Here is a 19,765-nt window from a genome sequence, read left to right as displayed (position 1 = left end):
GCTAATTTATATATATATATATATATTGAATAGCAAAGGCATACTAAAGAAAGCAGCTGCGAAGCTACACCGCAAAACAGAGCAGGTCCAATGAGGAATCAGAAAGAACAAAACACGTAGCCCAACACCAGAGAAAGAAAACAGCAAAAGAAAAAGCAACAGAACCGAAACAACAAAAGAGAAAAATCAAAAACAAAGGAAGCCAGCCACGTAAAACTCCCAAAAAGACATCAACCAGTAGAAGAAGCATCAACAGGAAGGGGATTAAAAACCTAACGGAGCTCATTCGATCTAACAACACCAGCTTTTGCAAGGCGATCAACAAACTTGTTGCCCTCTTACTATAACAAAAGATAGTGATACAGATGATGTCAATACAAGGCCATCTGAAATTAGTAATACAGCCCGCTTGAGAGACAAATAAGGCAGAAAAGTAGAAGGGCAGCAAAGCAAATCAAAATCAAATGAGCCTAAAAGCAAGAAAACAACAACTAGCAACCAAAGGCATCCAGTAGGAAAAAATGGAAAACCCCAAAGCAAAAAAAAAACAAAGTAGAAGACATGGACCACGGAGGCAAATCATTAAAGGGCAACAAAAAAGCAACCTCAGAACAACGAAAGAAACAAAGGCACAAACAGAACAGGAACAATTCGAGCACAGCAACCTCAGAGGAAGAAGCAGGAAACAGAAAACCAGGACGCTTCTGTTGAAATAAAACTAGCTTGAGTCATGTTTCTTGTACCTTGTTTTTTAACTAAGTATTGGACATGTATCCACTTTGCTTCGTTGTACTGGTTTAATAAACCAGAACCTATGCTGCTCTTGATGTTTATAAACGTGTAAGCTTTTCATGTTAACGTTAATCCTTTGTTAACACTTGGTTGTTTTGTGCAAGTGTTAGTCATGCATTTTGTATATAAATGCTTGTATCTCGATCGATGTTAACAAAGTTATCTTCTAGTAATGTTTCTTTATCATCTGTTTTGTTATATCAACTATATCACGGTATCAGAGTATTAACTGATCTTTGAGCCACAAAAACACTAAAACACAATCCTAAAATCTTTTTTTTTTTTTCACCTACCAAAACTGTTCAAATGATGTCAACTTCAACTTTAACTGTTACACAGCAATCACCACCTACATTTGATGGTTTGAACTACCCTATTTGGGCTGTCAAAATGAAAGCATTTCTGAAAGGTGTTAATCTTTGGAATGATGTTGAAAATGAGACTGAATTATCAGTACTAAAACAGAATGCTACACAGGCTCAAGTGAAGCAATATGAAAAGGACATTACAAAAAGATATAAAGCTCTGTCCTTCATACATTCAGCTGTGTCTGAGTCAATCTTCAGCAGAATTATGGGGTGTGAGATGCAAAACAGGCTTAGAGTAAGCTTGAATAGGAGTTTTTGGGGTCTGCAAGAAGTAAATAGATACGTTTGCAAAATCTCAGAAGAAAATATGAACTTCTGAGAATGAAGGAAAGTCAAACAGTGGGTGAATTTGTTGAAGGTGTGATCAAGCTGGTGAATAGAATCAAACTTATGGGAGATTCTCTTACACATGTAAAGTGGTGGAGAAGATTATGATGAGCTTACCAAAGAGGTTTGATGCTACAGTTACTTCTCTGGAGCAGGTAAAGGACATCTCAAAACTCACAATTTCATATTTAGTGAATGCCTTGAAAGCTAATGAACAGAGAAAAGTAGCAAGGAGAGATGAAAGGGTTGATCATGATTTATTTGCTCGTATAAAAGGCAAAGCTCATGCAGATTCTTCATTTAAAAAGAATCCAAATAATGTCAAAGAAAAAGATAAAGTTGGTACTCCAAATAGAAGATTTCATAATAGAAAAAGAAAGCTTCCAGTTTGTATTTTCTATAAGAAGAGGAGTCGTGCTAAATCTTATTGCTAGTTTAGACTTAGGGTCAAATGTAATGCATGCAAGGAGCTGGGACATGTAAAAAGAGTTTGCAAGAATAGAGCTGATGTAGTAGACAAAAAACCACAGGTTACAACATAAGTTGAGAAGGCTGAAGTTGCAAAAAAGTCTTGTTTATGGCTACCATAAATTCTAGTTCAACAGATGAAAATCAGTGGCTTCTTGATAGTGCATGTTCAAATCACATGACTTCAAAGGTTGAGTTATTTTTTGAAATTGACACTAATCATTGTTCTTTAGTAAAAATAGGAAATAGTTATATACTGCAAGCTACAGGGAATGGCACAGTTGCAATTCAAACTATTTTAGGCACCAAGTATGTACTAAATGTGCTTTTAGTTCCTAAAATAACTCAAAATCTCTTGAGTGTGGGTCAACTGGTTGATGAGCATTATGTGTTGTTATTTAAAAATCATGCGTGCACAATTTATAAGCCTTCAGGTGAATATTTGATGTCAATTTCTATGGTTAAGAAGTGTTTTCCTATAAAATGGGGTAATGTTTGCTTTTCTGTAATAGAGTCTTCATTAGAACAAACATTTTTGTGGCACAAAAAGCTTGGCCATTGCAATTATATGTCACTATTACAAGCTAGTGCCTCTAGTTTATTGATGAACCTTCCAAAATTGCATGAACATGGTTCTGTGTGCAGCGCATGTTAGCTTGGTAACTGACCAAAAAACCTTTTCCCAATTCGAGCCTAAATAAAGCAGTTAACAGATTAGGTTTAGTTCACTATAATGTTGCTAGACCTATGAGTGAACCTTCTCTAAATGGAAGTAGATATTTTGTTATTTTTATTGATGACATGTCTAGAATAACTTGGATCTATTTCGTGAAGCACAGGTTAGAGGTATTTTCTGTGTTTCAAAAATATAAAACTAGAGTTAAGAATGAATCTGGTTGCAAGATCAAGACTTTAAGGACAAATAATGAAGGAGAATATACTTCTTTAGAGTTCACAAGTTATCTAGAAAAGGAAGGTATTTTTCATCAATTAACTGCTTCATACTGTCCTAGACATAATGCTATGAGTGAGAGAAAGAACCGAACCATTGTTGAGATGCCTAAGTGCTTTTTTTTTTTGAAAAAATGCTTCTAAAGACTTGTTGGATTGAAGTAGCTAGCACTATAGTATAACTGCAAAACATTTTGATAACTCAAGCTGTCAACAACAAAACTCCTTATGAGGCTTGGCATAATATCAAGCCCTCTGTTGATTATTTAAAGATTTTTGGGTCTCTTTGCTATCAACATATGCTTGAAGAACTTAGAGATAAGCTGCAGCCTAAGGCAAACATAGGAATCTTCATTGGTTAAAATCAACAGTCCAAGGCTTATAAAGTTCATCAAATTGATTCAAACGAAGCTTCTATTAGTATACATGTGTCATTTAATGAAAGAACCTACTGGAATATGAAGTTTAATCAAGTGCAGTATACTAGGATTCAAAATGGGGATGTTGATTTCCATCCTACCAACAGCGAAAAGGTGCTTAACAATGAACAAATAGTGGATAAGCCTCATGTGAGAGGCACTTGATTATTGCAAGATATTTATAAAAGTTGCAATATGGCTTTGTTTGAACCTGCAACACCTAAAGAGGCATTCAAATCTTCTAAATGGATTGAAGCCATGAAAGAAGAGCTTAATGTAATAAATCTCAACAAGACATGGAGTTTAGTTATTAGGCCTAAACATCATCATGTTCTTGGAGTAAAGTGGGTGTTCAGGAAGAAGTTCAATTATGATCGTTCATTAACCAAGTATAAAGCCAAACTTGTAGTTAAAGGCTTTACTCAGTTGCTTGATATGGACTACCATGAGATATTTGCATCAGTTGCTAGAATGGATACCATTCGATTACTGATAACATTGTCAACTATGTTTAAGTGGCAAATATTTCACTTAGACATCAAATCTGCTTTTTCGAATGGTGATTTGTAAAAGGAAGTTTTTGTTGAGCAGCCTTATGGTCTTGAATCTAATTCTAACAAAGATAAGGTATATAGGCTTCATAAACCTCTTTATGGATTGAAGCAAGCACCACATGCCTGGTATTGCGAGATTAAGGAATACTTAAAGAGTCAAGGATTTTAGAAAAGCTGTATTGAAGCAACCTTGTATGTATAGAAAACAAGTGACCAAAATCCATTGATCATCTCATTATATGTAGATGTCATGTTACTTACAAGAGGAGATGTAGAAAGAATTACAAAGTTCAAGTCTGAAATGCAAAACAAATTCAAAATGACTAATCTTAGACAAATAAGCTATTTTTTGAGATTACAGATTCTTCAAGATAATACAGGGATCCATGTACTTCAATCAAATTACATTATTGAAGTTCTAAACAAGTTTAATATGCGTGATTGCAAAACTGTAAGAACTCTTCTTATTACTCATGAGAAGCTGTCAATTGATAAGGGATCCAAACTTGAAAATCCTTCATCATTTAGAAGTTTGATAGGATTATTGCTTTATATCTGTGCTTCAAGGCCTGATTTAATGTTTGTTGTGAACTATCTGTCGATATTTATGCAAGTTCTGACAATTGAACATTTTTCAGCCACTAAATATTTGAGAGGGACTTTTAATTTAAGTCTTCACTTTACTTTTTTGATGCAAAATTAGTTGATTTAGTTGGCTTCTCTGATAGTGATTGGGCAAGATGTATTGATGATTGCAAGAGCACTTCAGGATATGTGTTTTTTCTTGAAAATAGTGCTTTCTGCTGGAACTCAAAGAAGCAAAAGGCAACTGCTCAATCGTCTGCAAAAGCAAAGTATATAGCAACAACTACAGCTGCAAATCAAGCCATCTGGGTGAGAAAAATCTTAGTAGATCTTGGTTTTCTTCATGTGCTTTTAGCTAAACTGTACGTGGATAATAAGTCTGTTATTGCTATGGTGAAGAATCCTATTTTTCATAGCAGGACAAAACATATCAAGGTTAAATATCATGCCTTGAGAGAAGCTAAGAAAAATCAAGAGATATCCATTCAACATTGCAGCTTCAAGGATCAACTTGCAGTCATTTTGACTAAACCATTACCTTTGCCCAGGTTTAAAGAACTAAGACACAAACTGAATGTTAACCAAGCAAGTGTTTAGGATGAGTGTTGAGATAAAACTAGTTTGAGTCTTGCTTCTTGTTTGTTGTTTTTTAACTAACTATTGGGCATGTGTCCATTTTGCTTCATTGTACTGGGTTAATAAATTGGAACCCAGGCTGCTCTTGATGTTTATAAATGTGTAAACCTTCCATGTTAACTTTAATCTTTTGTTAAACACTTGGATGTTTTGTATAAGAGTTAGCCATGCATATTGTATATAAATACTTGAATCTCTCTTCAGTTAATGATGATCGATGCGAACAGAGTTATCTTCTCTTAATGTTTCTTTATCATCTGTTTTGTTTTGTCAACTATATCAGCTTCAATGGTAGCAGAAGGGATAGAAAAAAAAGAAACATCACGGAGCAGAACCCAAAGATTAAGAGAGAAGAATGAAGGGATGATTCTGTCTCACTCTTTCTTTAGCAAGAGAGTCAGTAAAGGAATTTCCTGATCGAGGAATATGAACAATCGATTAAACACCAACTTAAGGTTTTAAGGACTCGATCTGAAGAATAATTTGCCTCAAACACCCCGAAGCTTCGTTACGAAAATTCATCCATTTAACAACATTCATAGAATCAGATTCAATAATCAAATCATAAGAATTAACCTAAAAATTAAGAAAAAAAAATCTTGTTTGGAGAAAAGATAGAATGAGAAGAAAAAGAGAAAAAGAAAAGAAACTGATAAATGGTTTGTAAAGAAAGAGATGGGGAGAGGGAAAAGGAGAGAGGAAGAGAAAGAAGAAGTAGTAATGGCAAATAACTTTTTCTGGTCATATACAAATAAGCCTCATGCTTCAAGGAGATGTCAGATTTCTTTTAGTACCCTTAAATTGAAGAGCTCTTTGGCCCTGATCCTTTGGCTTTTCTTAAGATTAGTGTGGTTGTTTTGCTTTAGCTATGGACAGCTATTTCCCTACATGATGCTGGATGGCTAAAGATATTGGCAACTGTCTATACTTTTTTGGCTCTTTCCCCAACCATAACCTCTTCTTACCATCCATGAGCTTAGGATTTTTGCTAACCTCCTTATTAGTGTGCCCAACTCTGTGACTTTCCAAAACTATCACCTTGAGCATCATTGTTTCCAAGGGGTAAATGGCATAGACACATCTTATGACTGATGTTGTAACAAAAGCCATATGGGTCATCTTCCAACTCTTCTTCTATGAGCTCCACCCTCTATTTCTCAAACCAAAACCCCTTGGTTATTAGAAGTTCATCAACATATTTATTCAGATTGCTCTTTATGAAACCTTAGTTAACTTTTGGGGCTGGAAACCTTTCGCGTATTTGATACTTTCAACATTTGCTGGGGCTGGAATGCACCCAATGGTCGACCATTTCATCCCTGAGCATTACATATTCGAGCCAAACCAAGAGACATATTCTTACTACAGTCCCCTCACTCTTCTGACATGGAACGTGGGATATAACAATGAGCACTAATCCATGATTTCCCAAGGATCCCTAAGAACAAGCTGCGTAAGCTGTCGGTTTTTATTATTCATTTTTCATTTCTCGTTTTTATGTTTAGGTTCCTTTTCTATAAAGTGCAATAAAAGAACATACAAGATAAGAATACAAAAAACAATCTTTTCATTTTTTTTCTTTGTGGAGATATTAATTATGGAAGTAGAAATCTAGTTAAAATAATCCTTCTTTTTTTTTTGCAATTCTATTTACAAGGGCGATAAATTTTTATTTATTCTACTATATTGAGCACTAAATTTAGTTCCTCTCATATTTAAAAATTTTTACGCACTTCATTTCCATATAGATTGACAAAAGTTTCAATTTGAACATATTTTATATTAAAATCTTAAATTTTTTTCATAATTCTAATGTTCAATTCTTTATGAAAAAATTAAAAAATATACATAAAAATAAATTTATAATATAGACAAAGTAATAATATTAGATATTTAAAATAGGAAATTAAGAGAATTTTATTTTTGGACATCCTAAAAAGGAAAATTTAATAAAAGGATTTGGATAGAGGGGGTAATTTTTTTTCTTCTTTATAATTATCAATTTGCATTTAACATGAATATGATAAGATAATCTGAGATTCAATTACTAAAATAATCAACGAATGAAGTATCTACATTTCAAAAAAAAATAGTAAAACAATCAATAAAAGTTTTTCTCTTTATTTTTTTGAACACCCTTATCAATGCATTCTAGGATAGCTTGGCAAATTGCATATCTAGAATGTTGCAGTGTGGCAGGCTAATGCTTGCATGATGCTCAATTTCAACTCTGACTATAACTTCAGAATAAAGGTATGGTCTAATAATTGAATGTAAATATTATTAAGATAAGAGGCAATTTAATTTCCACAATAATGCAATGAATTGCATGGAGGGACATAAAGCTCTTAATGGTTGCAAAATTGAGAGAAATAATCGAGTAGAAAAGAGACAATTACATAAAGTGAATTGAAGATTATAAACATGTGTATCATCATGTAGAGAAAAATTCAATTACAACGTATCTTAGATTTTAGTGGCAAAGTCCACATATAAAACTGTTGAGGCAGTGGTGGTGAGATAGAATAAAGAAATGAAGAATAAAGAAATGATGCAGCGCAATGTATTTGGTTTTGGGATTGTTCCATAAAAAAATCTATCTTGTTTCTTATGGATAAAGCTAGCATAAAGGATCTATTCCATGCAATATAGTTACTCGTGGTTATTTTTAGATTAATCAACTATTGATCTAAGATGATTAATGTGATGCAAATCGTATGGTGACTGAAGATCTTAAACTAGAAGAATTAACTATTAATTGTTTTGCAAGTTTCAGTAAGAATAACGAATCAAATCAAGATGCACAAGAAATTAATAAAACTATTGAAACGATCTCAAAAAAAAATTAAAGTTCAGATAATGAACAACATTAACAAATTCTTAAAGATGAACTGTACGAGAAACTCTAATACCATATAAAATTGAGAGAAATAATTGAGTGAAAGAGAGAGAATCATTGTGAAATTTAGTACTGTATTCATTCCATAAGTAAAAATATTACAAAAGTGGAAAAGAAAAAGAGAAAGCAACTAACTTTTCAGCTAGTTCTAAAGTTTAATAGCCAATTAACAAGCTTTATTTCGTCACGTGCCACCCGCATGCTTCTCCACATCAAACCGTCAAATGTAAAGCACGTGATTATTAGATATATATTTTATTAAATACATAAAAAAAATCGAGCTCCAAGCATGCAAAAGTTTACATATGTTTTCTCTTAAATATTTTCCTGTTTCCCATTTCCTTTTCCCCAAAATGAAATTATTATGCATGCTTGTGCAAAACTAGATTTGATCATTTTCCTCTATTTTCTAAAATCCTTTGTCCCATCTATCTGCAACAAAAATTGATAGAAAACAAATCATATTATTATCAATATACGAAATGATTGATCTATTCAAACTAAAAAATATATAAAATAAGAGTAGTAAATAATATTATTACCTTCCGAGCATCATAAGTGTAGCTTGAGGATTAGTCCCAGGGGAGAAATTGAAGGTAGAACCATCTATAACCCTGAGCCTATCCACACCAAGGACCTTGTAATCTCGATCAACAACCTTTCCAACTTTTCAGCCTCAATGATAATGCCAAATGGTCATGACAGTGTCTATGCAGTATTGTTCCAGGGAAGCTGTAGAATTAGGATGTTTTGGTCTCAGGGTCAAGGGCATGCTAGCCATCATGTTTAGAAGATCTTGTGTTGTTGTGTTGTTGTCACGAAATCTCGAGTATGATTTGGAATTCACAACTTTGATGACGGTTTTCATGCCTGGAACACACTTTCTTAAGTCCTCAGGTGCCTGGTAGTAGTTAAACCTAACCTCAGGGTTGTCAAATCCACTGCCAAATTCTATATAATTACCCAATTTGGTGATGCCTACACTTATCACGAGTGAGAGCTGTACAGGCACAGGAGAAGGAATCATAAGACCGTTTAATGGATTGTCAGCCATCCCTTGACCCACAATGGCGTGATTTAGCACCACCTTGATACCAAGCGCCTCCAACTGAGGGGCGGGCCCAATACCACTCAACAATAACAATTGTGGACTCCCAATTGCACCTGCTGATGAAATTATCTCACTCATGGATTCATTTTTCAAGAATGCCGTGTGCTTGACTCCTTGTGCATCGTAGAAGATCACCCCCTGAGCTTTTGGCCTCAATCCAACTGCCATAATAGTAAATTTATTGAATGCTTTACGTAAAAAGAGTAATAATTGATGAGGTTACCTAAAACCCAAAACTTAAGAGTCATTTGATTTTTAGGAAAATAAATGCATTAATTAATTACCTTTTGTTGTAAACGTGATCTTCTGCACAACAGCATGCAAGTAAACGTATTTGGATCAGCATACTCAAGCAAATCAGCTGCGGTATGTCTATTTCCGTTTTCATCAAAAATACTTCCACCAATTTTAGTCCCAATAATATGATCATACGTAAACCCATTTTATGGCAAAACCCCAGCTTCAAGCAACCCATCTCTCACTGCAGATTGCCACTGCAACACGACTGGCTTGGATACCAACTTCCTTTCAACCCACTCGTATGAATCATTTGCTAATGCTTCATTCATTCAATCCTTTTTGCATCAGGAAGAATGTTTCCGCACGAGAGTAAAACCCTGCGTTAATCACTGTTCCACCGCCAAGCACGCGTGCTCGGATGTTAGCGACTCCATCCTCAGAGATGAATGCTTCAGAGAATGAATCGGGAGAGGTATCTGTAAGGGTAGACAAAGCGTTCTCTATCCTTATCTTCGTCGTGTTGACAAATGGAGACCCCCATCTTCCCAAGACTAGAACGGTTGCATTTCGAGACAGAGTTGCAGCCAATGGACAGCCAGCAGTTCCTCCACCAATGATTATGTAGTCGTACAATGAGACTTGTGGAGCAGAGGTTGCTTCTTGGATAAAGCTATAATTAAGAGCTGCAAATGATATCTTGAGTTAATTACATATCTTTCATTGCTCTTCGGCACAAGGAAAAAAAAAAAAAATTTTTTTCAAATTTATCCGACCGCTGGCCTCTGAATTTATCATCAAAAAAACACTTGAATGTTATAATAGAGTAAATTACAGATATATCCATAAACTTTATGTAACATTTTATTTCAATTAACTTTTAAATTTTAAATTTTGTATCTATAACTTATAAAAAATATTTCAAATTCATCCATTTTAATTGTTGATAAAATTTATCACGTTGACATCACATCAACATCTACATGTTAAAAATAAATGAATTCAAAACCTTAAATGTTCATATGATAAAAAGTAGATCCATTTGACATTTAGGATTGACATTTTATACTATATGAACATCTAGGTAACAGTGACACTAAGGTGACATATTTTATTAATTTTTAATAGTAGTTGATGAAAATTGATGGATTTGATACATTTATGAAAAATTATAAATAAAAAAATTAAAATCATGAATAATTGATATATTTCAAATTATAAGATGAGATTTATAAAATAAAAGAGATTATTGGTTATAACATCAAATCATATATGCATGCAAAAGGACAATAAATATTATATATAAACCTAAATCGAAGTCTTGAAAATGAGATTCCTTGAAAATATTACATATATAGCTTACAAAAGTCTGCTTGAAAGCAACTGTTGGATAGCCAGATTGATGTAACATTGTAAGTACTAAAATACCTCCCACAAAATAAAGACTAGACTACCTTTCTCTCCATAAGTGAAGCCATGAAAAGCAAATTCAGCTATAAAAACAAGTAGAAGAAACCTCCATGAGGACCAGGCGTACTTCAAACCCATATTTTTTCTATAACTTACTACTTCGAAAAGCTCTTTAAATTCTATTAAAATCCAAAAACTACGTGGTCTCTTATACGGTATTGGTTGCATTTAAATGCTAAAAGCCTACCCTTATTTTTTTGGTATAACAGTTTTTCTCCACTTTGTCATAATTTATTGTATCAATAATTTTGCTGACGTGTGTAGGTATGTAAGAGGGTTGGGCTATCCGTCAAACTTTGGTAGGCTCGACTGGAGCCTAATCAACCTTGAATATAAACTTTTAGGTCAGAATTCTGCTCAATTATATTTATATTATAAATAATATGTATTATAATAAAAAATTCTTGAATCATGAAAAAATAACCAATTTAGTCCTTATACTTTTATTACATTTAATTAAATCTTTATAATTTTATTTTGAATCAAATAAGTCTTTTTTTCATCAATTATTGATGAATTAACTATCATTAGTTAAAGTTAAGTTGTCAATTTAATGCCACATGACAAATGATAAAATAAAAACAGATCAGGAAAATTTTGGAGTGGTATTTTCTCACGTGGCCTAATGAATTTGCTGACAAATTAATTTTATTCCTATTAAAGACTAATTTGGCATCATAATATTATTATACTTTGTTACCTAAACCAAAAGGAAAGTCTATGTCCAGCAAACTAGTTTGCAAGGTGAAATTATTAGTTTAACTATTATTCACTTACCTTTAGTTGAAGCCAAGTGTAAAAGGGATTATAATAAGAAGTCAAATTACAAATTCATGCACCTAAGGCTTAAAAGTCATGATCAAAGGCTGGTCGCAAATTCAGCTATAAATTTTAATTGTTTTTCACATGCAAATTATTACCGGTAAGAGATAACAAGCTGAGCATGAAACTGGCTTAGTCTTAAAAGTCAACAATTGCAAGCGAAGAAAAAAGCTGGTAAAATTTTTTACTTCTTTTGTTAATATATTGATCATATGCATAAATTTTTGTTCTGATTTCGTAGAAATCTGTTCACAATTTGCATTAGTGTCAAAGTTTTGTATGTTCTATGATTTGATTAATATAGGATAATATAACGTAATGAACTTTTATTTTGTCCAACATAAACTCCTAAATTTTTATTTTGTAACATATAAACCCCTAGACAATCAAAATTTTATTTACGATAGCTTCGATCAGAATTTGGTCTTCTTGAATGGTTTAGGAATTTTGTTAATGTAAGGGGTTTGATAAACCCTAAAGCTTTCTCGTTCAATCATAGTGTTTAGTAATTAAATTTAAGTTATTTTATTTTTTAAAAAATATATAAATTAATAATTTTATGACATGTGAATGGGTAAAAAGGAAAAAACCAACTCAGCAGTCAAAAATCCAATTACCAACAACATCTTTAGCCGCATCATCTGCCAAGTTAATTTAATATATAAGTTTTCCTTATTGATCAATGAAGCAAATACACTGGATAATATGGGATAGATTCAATTTAATATATAAATTTTCCACAATTATAGTTTCAATTAATTTTTTCTTTATAATTATCAATTTGAATTTAAAAGGAATATGATTGAATGATCTGGGATTCAATTAGTAAAACAATCAATGAATGTTTTTCTTTTTTGTTTTATTGAACACCTTATCAATGCATTCTAGGATAGCTTGGCAAATTGCATATCTGGAATTTTGCAGTGTAGGCTAATGCCTGCATGATGTATGGTTTCAACTCCGATTACAACTTCAGAGCCAAGTTATGGTTTAATAATTGAATGTAAATATGATTAACATAAGAGGCAGTTTAATTTCTACAATAATGCAATGAAATCCATGGAGCAACATAGACTTATTGCTGGTTGTTCATCTCCCGTTTATTAAACACAAAAAAAATTCAAAGTCCAAGCATGCAAAAGTTTATACATGTTTCCCCTAACATATTGTTCTTTTTTTTTTTTTTTGTTACTTTTTCTCCAAAAGAAATTATTATGCATGCTTGTGTGAAGACAAGATTAGATCATTTTCCTCTACTTTGTAGAATCCTTCGTCCCATATATCTGCATAAAAAATTGATAAAAAAACAAATCATATTATTATCAATGTAAAAAATGATTGATCTATTCAAACTTCTGAATATATAGAAAAAATGGTAGTAAATAATAGCATTACCTTCCAAGCATCATAAGTGTAGCTTGAGGATTAGTTCCAGGGGAAAAATTAAAGGTTGAACCATCTATAACCCTAAGCCTATCCACACCAAAGACCTTGTAATCTCGATCAACAACCTTTCCAACTTGGCAACCTCCATGATAATGCCAAAAGGTCATGACAGTGTCTATGCAGTATTGCTCCAGGGAAACTGTAGAATTAGGATGTCTTGGTCTCAGGTTCACCGACATGCTCGCCATCATGTTTAGAAGATCTTGTGTTGTTGTGTTGCTGTAACGGAATCTCGAGTATGATTTGGAATTCACAACGTTGATGATGGTTTTCACGCCTTGGACACACTTCCTTAAGTCCTCTGGTGCTTGGAAGTAGTTAAACCTGACTTTAGGGTTGTCACTCACATTTGTGCTTTGAAGCTCAAGATAACCCTCTGAGATTGGACCATTAAACTTCTCCACAATAAACCCAAGATTTGTTGGTGAATTATCCATTGCTTCTTGGGATGCCATAGGGCTTTTTTCAACCTAAAAATACAACTCAACTCAAAAGATAGAATCTCTCAAACTCACTTGAGTTGATTTAACTTACCATATGATCAAAAAACTAATTTCATAAGATAAAATATCGTGTCAATATGTTTCCAATTCTAGAATGAGAAGATGGAGTTTATATAATAAGATAATTACTTTCAATTATATAACTCAAAATCACATGTAAAAAGAATAAATAAATAAACAAAATGTCCGAGAACATAGCAATGGGTAAAAACCTGATTGAAGTTGGCAGGACTTTGAGCAACAGAAAGGGCAGAAAAATCAAACCCACTGGCAGATTCTAGATAATTACTCAATTCGGTGATACCCACAATTTCAGGGAGTGAGAGCTCAACGGGCACAGGAGAAGGAATTATGAGACCGTTTAATGGATTGTCTGCCATCCCTTGACCCACAAGGGTCTGGTTCAGCACCACCTTAATGCCAAGTGCCTCCAACTGAGGGGCGGGCCCAATCCCACTCAACATTAACAACTGTGGACTTCCAATTGCACCTGCTGATGAAATTATCTCACTTCTGGACCCACTTTTCAAGAAAGCCGTGTGCCTTGCTCCCTTTGCATCGTAGAAGATCACCCCTTGGGCTTTGGGTCTCGATCCAACTGCCATAACAGTATATTTTAGTCAGTCTGACGAAAATGAAATAGAAAGTTAATTGGAGCATGCATTCTGAAATTGCATTGCCAATGTAGATTCCTTCATCCTACGTATGAATACGACAAATTCTTAATTTAAGAATCTTAAGGCTGCATTTGACAATTCTAAATTTAGTACATTTATTGATCATCACTTGAATGCTTGATTGGCATTCCACGGAACCTTTTCATTTTAATGTGGTCAATGATGACGAAGCATTTTAATAGCAGTCAGCAAGTAACCATCAATTGTAAAATATATTCATTAATTTTGTCTTAGTTAAATTATCATAGTTGACTTTACTCTATTTAAAATTTTCAATTTTAATCAAAATGTGAGTATCAAAGTAGGTGAGGAAAAAGGTTAAAGCACGAATTTTTTAGTGGCAAAAAATTAAAGTTTCCGTTTTGTTTGCTTGTACGCAAACCAAAACTTAGTGCTGGGAACAAATTCAGCACAAGAGAAAAATGATTTTAAGTAGATAAGGTTATTGGCATAATGTTTAACAAAACAATTAAATTATTTAAAAATTTTAAATAAATCTTTATTCTTTTATTACCTTCAATTAAGTTTAAAAAATAACATTTATGACTAATTGTTGATTAATTATCATGAGTTAAAATACTTTTTTTTTATTTTTATACCCACGTGACGTTGATTTTATGTTGATGTAATGATAACAATGACATATATTCATATCATCATTTTATATCATCATATATTATGACATGTTATTATATTACGTCAATGTTATTAAAAAATATCAAATAATGTTTTGATTAAGTCAATTATTAGTCATAGGACTTATTTGATTAAAAATAAAAAAAATAAAACTTATTTGATTCAAGATAAAATATAAAAATTTGATTGAATATAATAAAATAATAATAATTAAATTAAATTTTTTTAAATAATTTAAAATTTTATGTAAATAATATACCAAGGTTATTTGATTCTAGAAAAAATGCATTAATTAATTACCTTTTGTTGTAAAGACGATATTATGCACAACCGCATGCAAGTAAACCTTAATCCTCTTTGGATCAGCATACTCAAGCAAATCAGCTGCAGTATGTCTATTTCCATTTCCATCCAAAATACTTCCACCAATTTTAGTCCCATTAATGTGATCATACGTAAACCCATTATATGGCACAACCCCAGCTTCAAGCAACCCATCTCTCACTGCAGATTGCCACTGCAACACAACTGGCTTGTGTACCAGCTTCCTTTCAACCCACTCATAAGAATCGTTGGCTAATGCTTCATCCATTCCATTTTGCTTTAAGAAGGATGTTTCCGCATGCGAGTAAAAGCCTGCGTTAATCACTGTTCCGCCACCAAGCACGCGTGGTCGGTCGTTAGCAACTCCATCCTCGGAGATGAATGCTTCAGAGAATGAATCGGGAGATCTATCTGTAAGAGTAGACAAAAAGTTTTCTTTCCTTATCTTGGTCGTATTGACATACGGAGACCCCCCTCTTTCCAAGACTAGAACATTTGCATTTCGAGACAGGGTTGCAGCCAATGGACAGCCAGCGGTTCCTCCACCAATGACTATGTAATCGTAGAATGAGACTATTGGAGCAGAGGTTGCTTCTTGGATAAAGCTGTAATTAGGAGCTGCAAATGAGATGTTTAGTTAATTATGTATCTTTCCTTGCTCTTCTCACAAAGGAAAAAAAAATCTTCAAATTTATCCGGCATCTGTCTCCTAAATACATGTAAACTATCACCAAAGAGACACTTGCTATTAGAATGGAGTAAATTGCACCAATATCCATGAATTTTATGTAATAGTTTATAGTTATTCATTTTTAAAATTTAAATTTTGTATCTATGATTTTTTAAAAAAATTTCAAATTCATCCATTCCAACTGTCATTATTAAAGTCTGACAAAATTTATAATATCAACATCACATAAACGTTAACATGTCAAAATAAGTGAATTCAAAAATTTGAATGTTCAAGTGACAAGAGATGAATCCATTTGACATGTTAAACTGATATTTATTATATGTAAATATTTACATAACACGAATGTGACATATTTCATTGATTTTTATGAGTAGTTGATAAAATTAATGGATTTGAAACGTTTATAAAAAATTGTAAACAAAAAATTTTAAATTTTAGAGATCACAAATAAAAAATTAAATATTGTACAAATTAAAATAACGAAGGGTTCAATTTGAAAATCTCGAATACAAATTATAAGATGAGATTTATAAAATAAAAGAGATTATAACATCAAATCATATATGTATTGCAAACGGAAAATAAATACTATATATAAACCTAAATCCAAGTCGTGAAGTTTAAAAAGTTTTCTTGGAAGCAACTTTTGGATAGTATAACAATAAAGACTTGAGTACCTTTTTCTCCATAGCTGAAGCCATGCAAAGCAAATTCAGCTACAAAAACAAGTACAAGAAGGCTCCATGAGGACCCGGCGTACATGAAACCCATATTTTTCCTATAACTTCTGCTTCGATAAAAGAGCTGTTTGGACCAAAAATGGATATGTTCTCCAAAACCAACAAGCTATCTTATAGGGTGTCGATTGCAGTAATTTAAATGCTATAAGCCTACCCTTATTGGTTTTTTATCCTTAATCTCAACAAAATTGAATGTTCAACTGCCATTTCGTCATCATTCAATATGTTAATACATTTTCTTTTTAAGAAAAATTCCCAATGGTTGATGTGTAGAGGTATGGACGAGGGTTGGGTTCTCCGTCAAACTTGGTAGGTCCGACTCGATCCAGTTCAACTTTGAATACAAAATTTTTAGGTCAGAATCAGGGATATTGAATGTCTATATTGAATGAATGAGGTATTTTTGCTCTTTATTTTACTTTTATTATTTTCAGCGATAGTATTATTGAACATTTTAAAAAAATAGAAATTATTTTGAAACATCTTAAAATAATGAAGTCAACATTCAATTTGAATCTAAATATCAATATATTAATATAAAAATAATGTTTTACTATATTAATGATAATATTATTATGTAAATATAGCCGGCTTTGGTCGGGACTCTGATGTGGCTTCAAATTGGTACAGCTAGAAGCCTCGAGCTCAGTCGGAACCGAACCCACAAAACACCTCTCTTGATGAGAAAGGATTTTCTTTTTTAATTTTAAATAACCTCTTACTATGTGCTTTAAACGAATAAAAAAAAGAGATAAACGACTTTTAGTGCTCCTTCGCAAGGGAAGATTTAAGTTAAAAAAAATTCTATTTGGAGTAAAATAAAAAAAATTAAATGTTCAATATAAATAAGTACAAAAAGTTTAATTTTTCAATATAAATTTTCGAATTTAGAAAATATAATATAAAAAATTCATCAAAATTAAAAAATATAGTCACAAAAAAACAAGAAACTAAACAATTAATACTAGATAAAAGAAGGGAAAAATTATTTTCACAATTGATTTTGTGCATAATACATACATATATATATATATATATATATATATATATATATATATATANTGTGGGCCAAAAGAAAAAAGAATTAAATTAATAACTTTAGTTAATTTAATAATTTTATATATTTAGCTATATAAAATTAATAATTTAGTTATCAATGGTATTGTTTATTTTATATATTTCAATGTCTTTAATCTTTACTTTTCAAATTAATAATTTTAATTAAGATTAAAACTTACTATCTATTTTTTTTTTATGACAATGAATATTAGATGATAATGATTCAAACCTTAGGACATCATTATTGTCCAAACAAAATTCAAATGTTTTCCTTGAGAATGAAGATTGAGGAGGACATAAATGAATCTTGAAGTTTTTATATATTTGGTTATATACTTATGTTTATAGGATTGTAGTTTGTGTTAAAGATTAAAACTTTATTGATGTTTGATATAACTTATTTGTTTATTTATGTTTTGTGTAACTTACTTCTTCGTTACATGTTTTTATTATTTAATTTATGGATTAAATTATGAAACAATTTTATTAATAAAGAGTTTATTAAGTAAAATTGTGGAAATGAATTTTTTTTTTTTGAAAAAAAAAAAAAGAAGTGGGTTAGCCCAACTCAACCCATGGGCTGACAAGAGATGAGCTGGGCTAAGGTTTGGATGGCTCATGTAAAAAATGAGTTAGCTCAACCCAGCTCATATTTTCTCAACTTATAATGTTTTAGGTCAAGTTAAGCTAAACCAATCCATATTAACACCTCTATGTATATATGATAAAAGTTTATTTGAATATTGTGTTTTTTTATTGAAAAAGAATTTACTGTACGTTTGATTCGCGAAATAGATAAGAAAGAAATAGAATTACTAGTTTGTAGGAATAGAATAAAGTGAAAATATAATAAAATAGTTATACATAGGTTGGTACGATGAATAAAATAAATAATTTATAATTAATTTAAAATATTAATAATTAATCATTTAAATATTAATATTTTATGTATAATTTAATCATTAACATTATAAAATATTGATATTTTATTTATAATTTAATGTTATTATGATTATTTATTTTATATTAGTTCCTTCTTAATATTAATAATTTATAATTTATTTATAATATTAATAACTTATTTTTAAATATTAATATTTTATTTATAATTTAATCATTATATTTTTAAAATGTTAATATTTTATTTATAATTTAAATGTTATTATCATTAATTATTTTTATTTTATTTTATTTTTAAAGATTAATAATTTATAATTTATATAAAATATTAATAATTGATCATTTAAATATTAATATTTTGTTTATAATTTAATAATTAATATTTGAAAATATTAATATTTTATTTATAATTTAAATGTTATTATGATTATTTATTTATAATTTAATTTATTTTTTAAATATGAATCATTTATAATTTATTTAAAATATTAATAATTGATAATTTAAATATTAATATTTTGTTTATATTTTTTGTGGAATTGAGGAAATGGGAATTCGAACCTTATTCTTTTAGTAGGAGATGCTGCAATAACTAATGAATCAAATTCTCGGGTGTAATATTTTATTTATAATTTAATCATTAATATTTTAAAATATTAATATTTTATTTATAATTTAAATGCTATTATAATTATTTAGTTTTATTTTATTTTATTTTTTAATATTAATAATTTATTTAAAATATTAATAATTGATCATTTAAATGTTAATATTTTATTTATAATTTAATCATTAATGTATTAAAATATTAATATTTTATTTACAAATATTAATATGAGTAGGATTGTAAATTTTTAAACTTATGAGAGGTAATTTAATCTTAATAATTTTTGAAGCTATTCCATCAAATATGAAATAGCTAATACCAATGAGGGGTTGGGTGTAGTTAAAGAAGACTTTTTATCAATTTTGAGAAATAGGTAAAAGGAAGGAATTGCTATTTCTTATCAAATTACCAACCAAACAAGAGAAGTAAATAGTAATTGAGAATAGAGAGGGAATAGTTTAATTATTCCTCGTACCAAACGTGCAATAAATGAATCGTCGACAATAAAGTTTAACATTAGAGTAATTACATCAATGTATT

At 30.9% G+C, this 19,765-nt stretch overlaps 1 protein-coding gene and 1 pseudogene across 1 annotated transcript; both read right to left on the bottom strand.

Annotated features, from left to right (window-relative positions):
• On the bottom strand, positions 8,676–10,895 carry LOC18599325 (annotated as a pseudogene).
• LOC18599324 (protein HOTHEAD) lies at positions 12,797–16,690 on the bottom strand. The gene is made up of 5 exons (XM_007029252.2): positions 16,597–16,690; positions 15,202–15,843; positions 13,801–14,186; positions 13,035–13,555; positions 12,797–12,922 (listed from the first exon to the last, which is right to left on the bottom strand). The coding sequence occupies exons 1-5, from the start codon at positions 16,688–16,690 to the stop codon at positions 12,883–12,885; spliced, it is 1,683 nt and encodes a 560-aa protein (XP_007029314.2). The 3' UTR covers positions 12,797–12,882.

This window comes from Theobroma cacao, chromosome 5, assembly GCF_000208745.1.
Source record: "Theobroma cacao cultivar B97-61/B2 chromosome 5, Criollo_cocoa_genome_V2, whole genome shotgun sequence".
NCBI classification, from domain to species: Eukaryota; Viridiplantae; Streptophyta; class Magnoliopsida; order Malvales; family Malvaceae; genus Theobroma; species Theobroma cacao.
Note: the sequence above shows the minus strand (reverse complement) of the source record. Positions and strands in the feature narration are given on the sequence as shown.